General features: G+C 41.1%; 1 protein-coding gene across 1 annotated transcript in view; it reads left to right on the top strand.

Moving 5' to 3' along the window:
• Positions 1–3,573: 3,573 nt before the first annotated feature.
• Positions 3,574–13,208, top strand: part of MFSD14A (major facilitator superfamily domain containing 14A) — a 28,681-nt gene continuing 19,046 nt past the window's right edge. The window contains exon 1 of the mRNA XM_060774002.2: positions 3,574–3,912. Coding sequence (XP_060629985.1) covers positions 3,826–3,912 — 87 coding nt within the window. The 5' untranslated portion in view covers positions 3,574–3,825. The remainder of the gene's footprint in view (positions 3,913–13,208) is intronic.

The raw sequence follows: 13,208 nt of genomic DNA, 5'->3' as shown, positions 1-13,208 counted from the left end.
TGAGCTTGATTCACCGTTTGAGAAAGATAATCTTAGCAGGTTATATTGCAGTGTAGAAGGGGCCTGAGATACCCACTTCCATCAAGGAAGTCACGAGCCAGGAGAGTGTAGGATCTAGTTATGATGTAGCAAAAAAGTATTATTTTTCATATTTTCCTCATGATACCAGTGGTGAAGAAAAGGCACTTTTACTTTCACCACCTAAATAATCCACGAGCATATCTACTGCAAGACACACATCCTCATTTTCTAATGACTTCCCTGTTCCAGTGGTCAGACCAACCGGCCATGTGCTGTCCTTGACTAGAGGGATGCCCTGGTGACATAAAAGGCATTTACTTATTTAATTTTTGGCTGCTGTGGGTTTTGTGGGAGCAATGAAGAACTACAGCAGTGTGTATTGTTCTATAAGATAGGAAGTTGCTTCTATGGTTAGGAGTTTCTCTACCCTAACTTTCCCTCTCTGCACATTTCTACCATTCAAGGCTGTATTCAGAATGTGATTTTGTGAACAGATATGAGAAGATTTTAAGAAACTATCTGTTTCCATCTCTACCACAACATGGGCCCTATAAATTGGTAAGAGTTTCTGTTCCCACATGACCTATAGTAGATCAGTAGTCTCAGACGCCTTCTACACTTTCAGATAACCCAGTTTCTGAATCCAGATTATCTGTTTTGAACTGGATTATATGGCAGTGTAGACTCACATTATCTAGTTCAAAGCAGATAATCTGGATTCAGGAGCCCCTGGTGGCACAGTGGGTTTTTATTATTTATTTATGTATTTATTTATTTATTTACAGTATTTATATTCCGCCCTTCTCACCGCGCAGGGGACTCAGGGCAGATTACGATATACACATACATGGCAAACATTCAATGCCATAGACACAACACATATAGACAGATAGTCAGATGCTATTTCGCATTACAATTTTCTGGCCATCAGGGGAGCTGTTGCTTCACAGTCCATCTGCGAAACTGATGAAGCACTTTCCGCATTCCCCACATGTTTTTGCTGGAGATTTTTATGGCCTTGTAAATTTGTTAAATTAGCCTTCCCACACATAGGTGGTACCTGAATTTCCTACTTGACAGATGCAATTGTCTTTCGGGTTGCAAAGGTTGACAACAAGCTACACAAATTGGCCGGAAGCTCACTCTGACTTGGAATGGCTTCGAACTCATGACCTTTCGGTCAGTAGTGATCTTAATGCAACTGACACCCAGCCAGCTGCACCACAGACCCGGTTAAACCCTTTTGCTGGCAGGACCATTGACGAACAGGACAAAAGCTCAAATCCGAGGATAGCAGGTAGAGCTCCCTCTGTCAGCTCCACCTCCCCATGTGGGGACATGAAAGAAGCCTCCCACAAGGATGGTAAAAACATCCAGGCGTCCCCTGAGCAACATCCTTGCAGACGACCAATTCTCTCACACTAGAAGCAACTTGCAGTTTCTCAAGTTGCTCCTGACATGAAAAAAAATCTGAATTCAGACACTAAACTGTATGGCAGTGCAGATCTGACCTCACTGGTGGTCCTGTAAGTTTTCAGAGGATGCAATATAAGGCTTATATTTTAGAAGGCTCTTCACAGACCATCATAAGGAAAGGCAGAAAATAGTAAGTGGAACTTCAACACAAATTCTCCCATTTATTGAGCACAATATACTGTCCTTATTTGACATGAGATTTCCTGAACAGCCACAAGATGTCACTGAATCTGTTGTTGGGCATCCAACAAGGTGTCACCATCTGTGTCTTTTTTAAATCAAACATCTGCTACATTCAGCACAAATGCAATACAGATCCTTCCCTGTGATTGTGATACATTAGAGTTTAAGTTATTTGATTACAACTACTGGTCATCATAAAATTCAGTACAGTTTATAAAATAGAGAGTAATTTACAAGGTAGGTACGATATAGAGAAGGGGGAGGGGGGAAGATAAATAACAGGAATTAGCTGAAGCCATGATTTTTTTTTGTGAACAATATTTGGATGCTGGATTTGCGGCACTGATTTAAATCACGAACACCAGATGACTTTATAGGCCAGACTTGCACTTTAGTGCAATCTACAGGTATAGGGTGCGTCTTCACTGAAAGATTAATGCTGATTGACACCACTTGAACTGCCATGATTCAATACTATGGGATCCTGGTACTTGAGATTTTGCCCAGCCCATTTGGACAAAAAAGGTTAAACACCTTATAAAACTGTTTATCTTATTATATGTATGTTTATGGCATCAAATTGCTGCCTACCCTAATCGGGGTAGGATATAAATGAAGTAAATAAATAAAACTACCATTCTCATTATTCCATAATGTTAAGCCATGGCAATTAAAGTAATGTTGAACTGCATCAATTTTACATTGTAGATGCAAACTGGGATTGCATGTATTATTATTACATATAGTGATATATCACTTGAAAAATAGTAATCTGGTTATTTTAATTTCCATAATTAAAAAATTAAGAAACAATCTCAAAGGTTGGTATGAGAGAATTGGCCATCTGCAAGGATGTTGCCCAGGGGACGCCCGGATGATTTGATGTTTATATCATCCTTGTGGGAGGCTTCTCTCATGTTCCCGCATGAGGAGCTGGAGCTGATAGAGGGAGCTCATCCGCCTCTCCCCGGATTCAAACCTGTGACCTGTCGGTCTTCAGTCCTGCCGGCACAAGGGTTTAACCCACTGTGCCACCGGGGGTTCCCCCTTCAGGGGTGAGAAAAGCGGTATATAAATGCAGTAAATAAATAAATTTCTGTCACAGAAACTAAACAACACTCGAGAAAAAACGGACTGGTCAGGATTCAGAGACTATATTAATTCAAGGAAGATTCCACTCATGATAGACTTATCCTGCTTTTGAATCTCTAAACCGAAGTGAATTCGAGAGGACTTTGGCGAACCGCAACTGACATTGGAAATTTTCTATTAACCCTCAGACGACTTTGGGAAGTACAGCTATTTTAAGTTTTTGTTGGGGAGGTGACGGGTCTCATTTGTGATCGTTTTTGTTTTGTGTTTCTCCCCCCCCCCCCAACTTCCCCCTCCCCCAATCTACTTTCCCTACTTCCCTATGTCCCTTCACAGCCATTATTTATGTGTGTATATATGTAAAATGCACAATAAAAATTATTATAAAAAAAAATTTCTCCAGCGGTGTAGTCAACTATAACTAACAGTCAAGTACACAGGTGGGAAGGGACATAAAATGTTCTCGCAAGAACTCCTGTTCGAGGCTGGGACAGCGAGATGCTTCTGGACTCCAATTCCCAGCTGCCCCTGCCAGCAAGACCGGCGGTGGAGGATGACGGGAGTTGTATTTTGAACGCTGCGAGAGTCCTGGGCTGTGGGCGCTTTGGTTGTGAGCCCGAGGCGGACTCCATGGAGACGGTAAGCCCCGCCCCCTCCCAACGTGCTCTCTCCCTCACTTCACGTGCCGCTCCCCCCAATGGGGCGTCGGCTGGGATCGTCAGCGGGCGGCGATAGGCTCCCGCGCGGCGTCCCTCGTGGGAGGGGCCTCCGCGCTCACGTGTGCCGCCTCCTGACCAATCGCGGGATCGCGTGATGTGAGGCTCTGTTGCCTCTGTTGTTGGCTGCCCTCCCTCCCTCGCTCGCTCGCTCGCTCCAAGATGGCGGCGCCGGCGGCGGGTGACTGAGGCGAAGAGAGAGTCTGAGGCGAGAGAGAGCCGAGCGAGCGAGCGAGTCCTGGCTGCCGGGAAAGGCCGAGAAGACGCCTCGGGCCCGAGCTCTTCTCGCCGGCCGCCGCTCTCCCCCGCCTCGGCCCTCCTCCAGGAGGATGGTAAAATGACCCAGGCGGGGAAGAAGAAGAAAAGGGCCGCCAACCGCAGCATCCTGCTGGCCAAGAAGATCATCATTAAGGACGGCGGCACGGTGAGTCGGAGGAGGGGGAGGAGGAGTAGGCCCAGGCTTGTGAGGCCAAGGAGGGAGCAGGCCTCACTCACGGAGGGGCCTTGCGGGCCTCAGCCTCGCCCCTGGTCACTTGCAGGCCTCTCTTCCACCCACTGAGCGGCCACAGTCCGCCCCAAAGCCCGGAAACGTCTCTCCCTCAGACTTGGGATCAACACTTGTCCACTTTCCCCCATTTCGAGAGCAGACTCTTCAAGGAAGCCTTGGGGAGCGTGCCCTCCGACACGTGTGCGGGACTCCCTCCCACCTTCTTAATCTGCCGTCCAGCAAAGAAATGTTGGGACACGTGTGACTCTTGCACGGGTTGAGCTCCCCTCCAACACTCCAAAGTGGGGTGGATGACATGGGGGGCACTTCCGTTCTCGAGTTGGCTCGCTTTACACAAACTTTGGCAGCATCTCAGCTGCGGAGTTGATGCAGCTTGACAGAACTTTAACTGCCTTGGCTCCATGCTGTGTGATCCCAGGTGTTGTCGTTTCATAAGGAACTTCTCTGCCAAAGGGATCCGTTGCTGACCGTGTGTTCTTTAAAGTTCATGTAGTTTGACAGCACATAAAGCAGGGGTCCTCAGACTTTTTAAACAGAGGGCCAGATTTCTAGCTAAAGAGAATCATAGAATCCTAGAGTTGGAAGAGACCTCATAGGCCATCCAGTCCAACCCCCTGCCAAGAAGCAGGAATATTGCATTCAAAACACCCCTAACAGATGGCCATCTAGCCTCTGTTTAAAAGCTTCCATAGAAGGAGCCTCCACCACACTCAGAGAGTTCCACTGCTGAACGGCTCTCACAGTCAGGAAGTTCTTCCTCATGTTCAGGTGGAATCTCCTTTCCTGTAGTTTGAAGCTATTGTTCCGCGTCCTAGTCTCCAGGGAAGCAGAAAAGAAGCTTGCTCCCTCCTCCCTGTGACTTCCTCTCACATATTTATACTATCATAATGCCACAGCCTAGTTCCCAATAAACCATATGTGTAAAAGGTAGGCGTGTAGGCTAAAGATTGTTGGTCTACACCAGGGGTTCTCAGACTTTTTAAGCAGAGGGCCAGGTCACAGTCCCTCAAACTATTGGAGGGCCAGATTATAATTTGGAGAAAAAAACACGAATTAATTCCTATGCACTTCACATATCTTATTTGTAGTGCAAAAACACACTTAAAAACAATACAGTAATTAAAATGAAGAACAATTTTAACAAATATAAACTTACTAGTATTTCAATGGGAAGTGTGGGCCTGGTTTTGGCTGATGAGATAGGATTGTTGTTGTTGTGTGCTTTCAAGTCATTTCAGACTTAGGTTGACCCTGAGCAAGGGATGGGTAAATGATCTTGGAAGGCCGTGTCTGGCCCTCGGGCCTTAGTTTGAGGATCCCTGACATAAAACCTCAGCACACTAGAGCAGTGGTTCCCAACCCATGGGCTGTTGACCACTCGTGCTCCCCAAGAACAAAAATATGGTCCGCAGCCTCACCATTACTACACCGTTGCCTCGAAACCACTCAGCAACGAGAGCTGGTCTCGCAAAACCCTCTTATAGTGCCAAGGCAATTGGGATGTCAGGAGGGGAGAGGCTGACTACTCGTGAAAGATTACTACTACCACATCAGCTCTGGATTATTAAATATGGTTTTCTGTGGGCAAGCAGATGGCGACTACTGGATGGCATATGTTATGTATCAGAAACTAGAGCTGATGTGGTCTATCCAATGCACCCCAAATAACCAAACCGAATCTAAAGTTGACCAAATCTGAGTTGTAACCCCTTTTGGTACTAATATTGCAGAGTGGTCCCTGCAGAGTGGTCAAGTGGCCCCTTGTCAAAAAAAAAAGGTTAGGAACCACTACACTAGAGCAAGGATCCACTTTAAATCTGGTTTCTGCCTCCTGCAGAATTCTAGGGTTTGTAGTTTAGTGAGGTCCAGGACCTTTCAGCCTAAACAGTACAAGAGCCTTCTCAATGGTGGCCCCTGGGCTGTGGAACTCCCTTCCCAGCAACATTAGATCAGCCCCCTCCCTCCTGTCCTTTAGAAAACAAGTTAAATCCTGGCTATTGAACCAAGCGTTCGGAGAGTAATACAGGGCTATATGCAGCTACAAAATGATTGTAGTTTGATTGGAATGATTTCTGGATTAGGATTTTGGGTCTATGTGCAATGTTTTAACGGCTTTTTTAATCCTGAGATAGAGCGTGTCAGGAAAGACTTGAGAAACTGCAAGTCGCTTCTGGTGTGAGAGAATTGGCCATCTGCAAGGACATTGCCTAGGGGATGCCTGGATGTTTTGATGTTTTGCCATCCTTGTGGGAGGCTTCTCTCATGTCCTCACATGGGGAGCTGAAGCTGACAGAGGGAGCTCAACCTGCTCTCCCCATATCAAACTGCTGACCAGTTATTTTGAGGTCCTGCTGGCACAAGGGTTTAACCCATTGCACTATTGGGGGTACTTTCAGGGTAAAAATACAGGAAATAATAAATATATAAATATAAAGCCCCCTCCCTAAAGTACAAGCCCCAGAATTCTGCAGGAGGCAGCAGCCAACAACAAAAACAACAATAATAGTTTTATTTCTTACCTGCTTCTCTTCATTGTTTGAGGCGAATTACAAAACAATTAAAATGCATAAACTCAGCAGAAACATTACAAATTCACACACTGAAATGTACCTCCATAAAAGTGGCATACCAAAACATATCTCTATGAAATACATATTAAAACAGACAAAGAGAGATTAAACAAAAAGGGCATGCATTACAATTCATGTTTATGCTTTAATACTTTCTGGGTGGGCCTGCCAGAAGAGACAGGTCTTCACTTGTGTCTTAAATTTCGACAGTTCATTATAAAGTGGATCTATGCTCTAATGTGATGAGGTTCATAATGTGTTATGCTCAATAATGTCATCATAATCCTGTGACATTGCACATGGTTATCCATAGTTCACAGCGTTTGACTCTTCTGAAATCTCAGGGTCTGGGATAATACAGACCTGTTCCACATTGCAAGACCAAGTTCTTCATTGCAGTGTCCTGACCTATTGATCTCATCACATTGAGAGGAGGAAAGCACGGGTTACCGTCCCTTTCTTTCCATGGGATCATATTATTCTGCACCAAACCCCTTAGGACACAAGAAACACTAATCCAGGCTTTAAATTGGATTCAGCCTCTAGTGTGATGAGGTCCATAAGGTGTAATGCTCAATAATCTATATAAATAAAAATGTAATGTTAGTTTGTGGGATTAACATAATTCAAAAATCACTGGCCGAATTGACACCAAATTTGGACACAATACACCTATCAGGTCAACAAGTGACCATCACTCATAAAAACACTGAAAAACAGAGCGGAAGAGACTTAAGAAAACCAAAAAATAAATAATACAGCACATGCGCAAAACCACATATATATGTGCAAACACACATATATGCACATAACAAATACATATATACACACATATACACAAAACACATATACACAGACTGGACCACAGCAACGCGTGGCAGGGGATGGCTAGTGTCATAATCCTGTGGCATTGCACATGATCATCCATAGATCTCAGCACTTGATCCTGAAATCTCCAGGTCTGGGATAATACGGACCTGTTCCACATTGCAAGACTAAGTTCTATATTGCAGCTTCTTGGCCTATCAACCTCATCACATTAAGAGGGGAAAGCATGGGCTGTTGTTTTCTTTCCATGATCTGCACCAAACCCCATAGGACACAAAATATTGTTCTACACCAAACCCCATAGGACATAAGAGGTAGTAATCCAGGTTTTAAAGTGGATCCAGGCTCTAGTGTGATGAGGTCCTTGAACTGCCATAGCTCAATCCTGGGAGCTGTAGTTTGGCATCAACAGTCTAAACCACCCATGTAGTTAGGATTTTGAAATTCCAAATGAAAAATGCCCAACCTGTATAAAATGGTTAAACATAGTGTGTAAAACATTATCTGTAGGGTATGTTTATGGAGTGTACAGGCAGTCCCCAAATTACAAACAAGATAGGTTCTGTAGGTTCTTAAGTTGAATGTGTATATGTCGGAACAGACTTATATACAAAATTCCAAAAATTAACCTAAGGCCTAAAACTACTATATAAGTTGTAGTTTTACCTGGTCCCTGTTGTCTAACAGAGTTTTGGTGCCTCACCAACCTACAGATCCCATGTTTATGTAGCATTAGTCCATAGCAGTTAAATCAATGTCAAAATGCATTAATTCTACAGCATAGATGCACCCTTTGTTTAATGCCCCAAATAATTAAAAACTGTATATATTAATATCCCCAGGTTATGTATATCAAACATCAGTGAATTTCATGTTTAGATTTGGGTCCAATCTACAAAATACCTAATTACATTTATGCAAGAATTCCAGAATCTGAAACCCAAAACATTTCTCTTCCCAGACATTTAGGATAAGGGGTACTCAATCCATAATACATTTATTCAGTGTATATTATTCACTAGCTATAGCTGTTTTTGCATATTTAGGGAGTACCCTAAATGTGGGAATCTGTTATTTTGGGTAATGTAAACAGTTTTCAGGCTATTTAAAAGCTCAGCTACCTGAGTATAGTGTTATAGTGTGAGTGGAAATTATCATTATACCTAGAGCCACTGTTTTAGGCAGGTTTTCGAAAGCAAATGTTGCTAATGTTTCAGTAACATATAATTATAATCCATTGTAGGATGACTTGTTGCAAAAGATGAAACATACAGTAATTTCAGGAACTAATGGTGGAAAGAGTGGTAGCAACAAGGGCTTTTGTTTGAATATCACTAATAACAAAACCATGTCTTCTACTTTGAAATACTGGGGAAGAGTTCTGTACAAAACAGATGTTCCTCTTTCTGCTTCCACGATTAGTTGTAGTACTTATCCCAGAGAAGATATGATATTGTGAGTATAAAAAATATTCAATTTTTGACTCATTAGTTTTTCAAAAAAGAGTTGTATGATGAGTAGAACTTCATCCCACCACTACCCCAGATGGTCTTCCAGCATGTTTGTTATTTGATCCCTTTCTTGCCCTTGGGCTTGGGGTACTGTTTTATTTGAGGAATTTCTAATTTAGATTTTGCTTTAATTAGTTCATAGGACGTGTTTCTATTACAATTTCCACTTTGACTTTGGGAGGCAGTTTCCATGTGCTGTATATACTCATGTATAAGTTGACGTCAAGGGCAGATTTGGGGTCCAAAATTATGGATTGTGGTATGTCCCATGGCTATGTTGAAGGTCATTCCACAAAGAGGAAAAAGCACCAGTACCTTCTAGGGAACCATCCATCCCTGACTGCTGCTGCTATTTCTCCACCCAAACATTCAAAAACGCCAGAAGCAGGAACACAGCAGAGGGGTTTAATGCTTCTTTTAGGTTCTCCCAGGACAGACTAAGCTCTTGCTTTCTGCCATACTACTCACAGAAGGGGATGCTTCCTTTTTTTATAAGAGTTAAGGTACAGTACTCACATTGACACATGGATAAATCTATCCAGGTTTTGTGGGGTTGACTTTTTGACTAACATTTCTAGATTTAGGGTAATCATCAGGTGCTTGTAAATAGCAAGAGTGGATTTTACCATCATGTCTTGCTTTTTTGGCCAGTGTTGGAGGGTTGTTTCATAAATATTTTACTAATAATACTATTTTTCTGGAGACATTTACTCAGTTATTGTGTACTCTGTACTGTTTACAAAGCCAGATGGTAGTTAAAGTATTATTCTTACTTGGTGCTGGTGTTGTCCGCCATTGCAAGCATTGTTACTAAACTAGATATAATCAGTTTAGATGACTTTTCCTAGAGGATTTGTGTAACCCTAGAACAGTTAAGTGTAGAAACCTTAAAAATGAAAGCAACCCAAAGTGTTAGTTAGTAAAGCAAAAAACAAAAACAAAAAACTACATCTCCCTACAAAAATAACAAAATGAATCTCAACTGTAAAGTATTGTATCTAGGCAGAAGTGAAATGTATCAATCTAAACAGGATAACCCCTGTCTTAAAATCAGTTTGAGAATATAGGGATATTGTGACTGCATTCAAGTCATTTCCAACTAATGGCAGCTCCAAGACAAATCTATCAGAGGAGGGGGATTTTTTTTGGTAAGATTTGTTCAGAAAGGAATTTGCCTTTGCTTTCTTCTGAGCCTGAAAATCTGTGATTTGCCAATGTCATGCAGAGGGTTACCATGATCCGATGGGAATTCAAGCTTTATTCTCTGAGTAGTATTCCAGTGCTGAAGCCACTGGCACTCTAAGGGTTTTCTAAAGGTTTTAGTAGATCACAAACTAAAAATGAGTCAACAGTGTGGTGCAACAGTAAAAAAATGTCAACGCATTTCTGAGCTATATCAACAGGAGCATAGCGTCCCAATTGAGGGAAGTTTTGTGTCATTGTTCTGCATTGGTTGGACCTCATCAGCAGTATAGTTTCCAGTTCTGGGCACCATTGTTCAAGAAGGATATTGACATGCAGGAAAGTATCTGGAGAAGGGTGGTCATACTAAGATATATGAGGAGTGATGTAAGGAGCTGGACAGGCTTAGCCTGGAGACTGAAAGATGGTATGATAGCTATCTGTAAATACCTGAAGAGTTGTCATGAAGAATATGTTTTTAGCTACACTTGCAGTTGGAAAACAAAACAATAGATTCAAATTACAAGAAAATAAATTCCACATGAACAGAGGAACATTTTTACAGTAAGACGTGTTTAGTAATGGATTAAATTGACTCAGAAGGTAGTTGACTACTGTATCTAACTTTGAAGTTCTTTAAATAGAGCTTGAATAGGTATCTTTTAGGAGTGCCTTAGTTGTGTGTTCCTGAATGGCAAGTGTTGAACTAGATGACTCTTCTGAATCCAGTGTGATCTGCTTGTGCTTTTTTATTTGTTTGTCACATACTTTGGAACTTCAGCTATGACAGCTGACAGGGTTTAATCATTGACTGATTTGAGTCCAAATTAATTTTCTTACTTGGTCATCAATCCAGAGGTGGCATCTATAACATAATACTACATCAGTACTTTCTTATGATTAACATACAAAGCATGAGTTCTGGTGTGCACATGTACTCATGTGTCAGTCAGTTGCTATCAATTAAAGTCCCTAGTGAGTCTATTGTCAGTTGCCACCAATTAAAGTCCCCAGTGAGTGTATTTCTGAGTCCTTGTGGACAGGTCTCCTGTTTACATTTTTGACTGTAGTTTGAAGTAGCTGTTAGGGTGGATAAGTTACTGTTTAATTGTCAGCTGATTCTCGCATTTATATTTTTGCTGATAGGATGTTCCAATTTGTAAGTTCAAAGATTTTTTTTTGAAGAAATAGAGTTAAATACTTTACTTTAAAAAAAGAACCGTTTAAAGTTTGGATAACTAATTAACTGTATTTAAAACTTACTGTTAGAATATTGAACTATATATGTATATGTAATTTTTTTTACCTTTGACAACTAATTTTTAAATTCATCAAGCACCTGCTCAATTCCACTGTCTTGTGCCATTTCAAAAACACAATTCCCTTTTAAAACCATGTTTAAAACTCTTCCTTTCCCTCCATTTGCTTCTCAATGAAAGATAAGTGGTTCTCCAGCTTTTACTTGCCTGACCATTGGCGTAACTGATGCAAGCTGCGGTCAGATAATACTTGGAAGATCATATATTTTCTGATCCTACTCTAATTATCCTTTTCACATTGAAGAGTGTTTATCTGGTGGCATTTGACACAGATGTTAGGTTACTTGTATCAGACCATGTGTGTAGCAATTTTAAATCCATAGGTTAAGGTTTTTGTGTCTCTTTCTGCTGTGTTTGGGGTCAGTATATCCAACTTTTAAGATGATTATTTCCATTTCAGATGGTATTGCACACTACCTTGAGATTATTGATTTCAGACATATTTGTGTGCCTTTTGTCTACAAAGAATAATTAAGACAAAGCTCTGTTGTGTTTCAGGGTTTTAAAATCAGCTGGGATTAGATTTATAACAGAAAATAGCCATTGGCAGACTACAAGACTGCAAGTGGATGTGATGGTGCTTGCTGCTACTCTACCTCCTCCACCACCCTTCAAAGGCTACAATTTAAGGCACCTCACAAAATAAAACAACCCTGTCTTTGAGTTTAATTCATGGATCATCACACTCCATATTATTAAATAGTGATGATATGAACAGAGATACATTTTGTGTTATTAAATAATATGGGGCGTGATAATCTGCTTTTTCTCTCTCTATGCAGGAACCAAACCCCTGTGCATATGATGAGCTCACTGTACATAGTTGGCCCTCCATATCCATGGAATATTCATCCATGGATTCAATTTGAACATATTTTTAAAACTTTCCAAAAAAGCAAAGCTTGATTTTGATATTTTACTATGCTATTGTATAATAAACATGAGTATCCACAGATTTCAGTATTCATAGCAAGATGATAGAACCAATGCCAAGCAGATATCAAGGAACCACAATAACTAAAACATACAAAAGATTGATATTAAAATAGAATTAAACTACTAAAACTAAAAAACAGTGTAAAGCTGACACATAAAAATACATGAGTTCTGGTGTGTAATCTGTTGAAACAGATATGTTCTTTTAACACCTTGCTATTGTTGAAGAAAAAGGAGAATCAGGCAAATTGCCAGATGTTGTTGAACTGCAATTCCCAGCATTCCTCATTATTAGCTACTTTGGCTGGCCTTCGAATGTTTCAGTTTTGTAACCTCTGGAGGTCTACATGATTGTCAGTCCTTTTACAGTTGCCAAGTAATCAAGACATGCTATCTTTTTATTGAATTGCACTGAAGGAAAGTTTTGGTACTATTGACATCTTGCTCCCAACATACATACACTTTGGACAAAAAATTCAGGGCTCTTTTGGAGTCCCAAATTTCTGATCAAAAGCCCCAATGCTTTTAAGAGAGAGGTGTGTTTGGGAGTGGTTGTGTCAAAACCGATTTGAGACAGGAAATTGGTTTAAGTATCAACCTTTGATTCTGTGTTTCTGCTTAAATACTTCACATTTCCTGGCTTTGGTTCAGCTTTCCTGATTGTTATAGAACAATTTCTTTTCATTGTCCATTTCCTCCTGCTTACGTTTTTTCTCTCTTTATCAAACCATTCTTGCAACTTCTGGGATTGAAAGAGATGTATTTTAGATCCTGTAGGCATTAGTTTTAAGGTGTTTTTGTTTTGTTTTGTTTTTGAAGTCTGCGAGAGGTTTCTAGAGTATAGGCCAGCCTAAGCTTGTTTAAAA

The sequence above is a fragment of the Anolis sagrei genome, chromosome 4, assembly GCF_037176765.1.
Source record: "Anolis sagrei isolate rAnoSag1 chromosome 4, rAnoSag1.mat, whole genome shotgun sequence".
Lineage (NCBI taxonomy): Eukaryota > Metazoa > Chordata > Lepidosauria > Squamata > Dactyloidae > Anolis > Anolis sagrei.
Note: the sequence above shows the minus strand (reverse complement) of the source record. Positions and strands in the feature narration are given on the sequence as shown.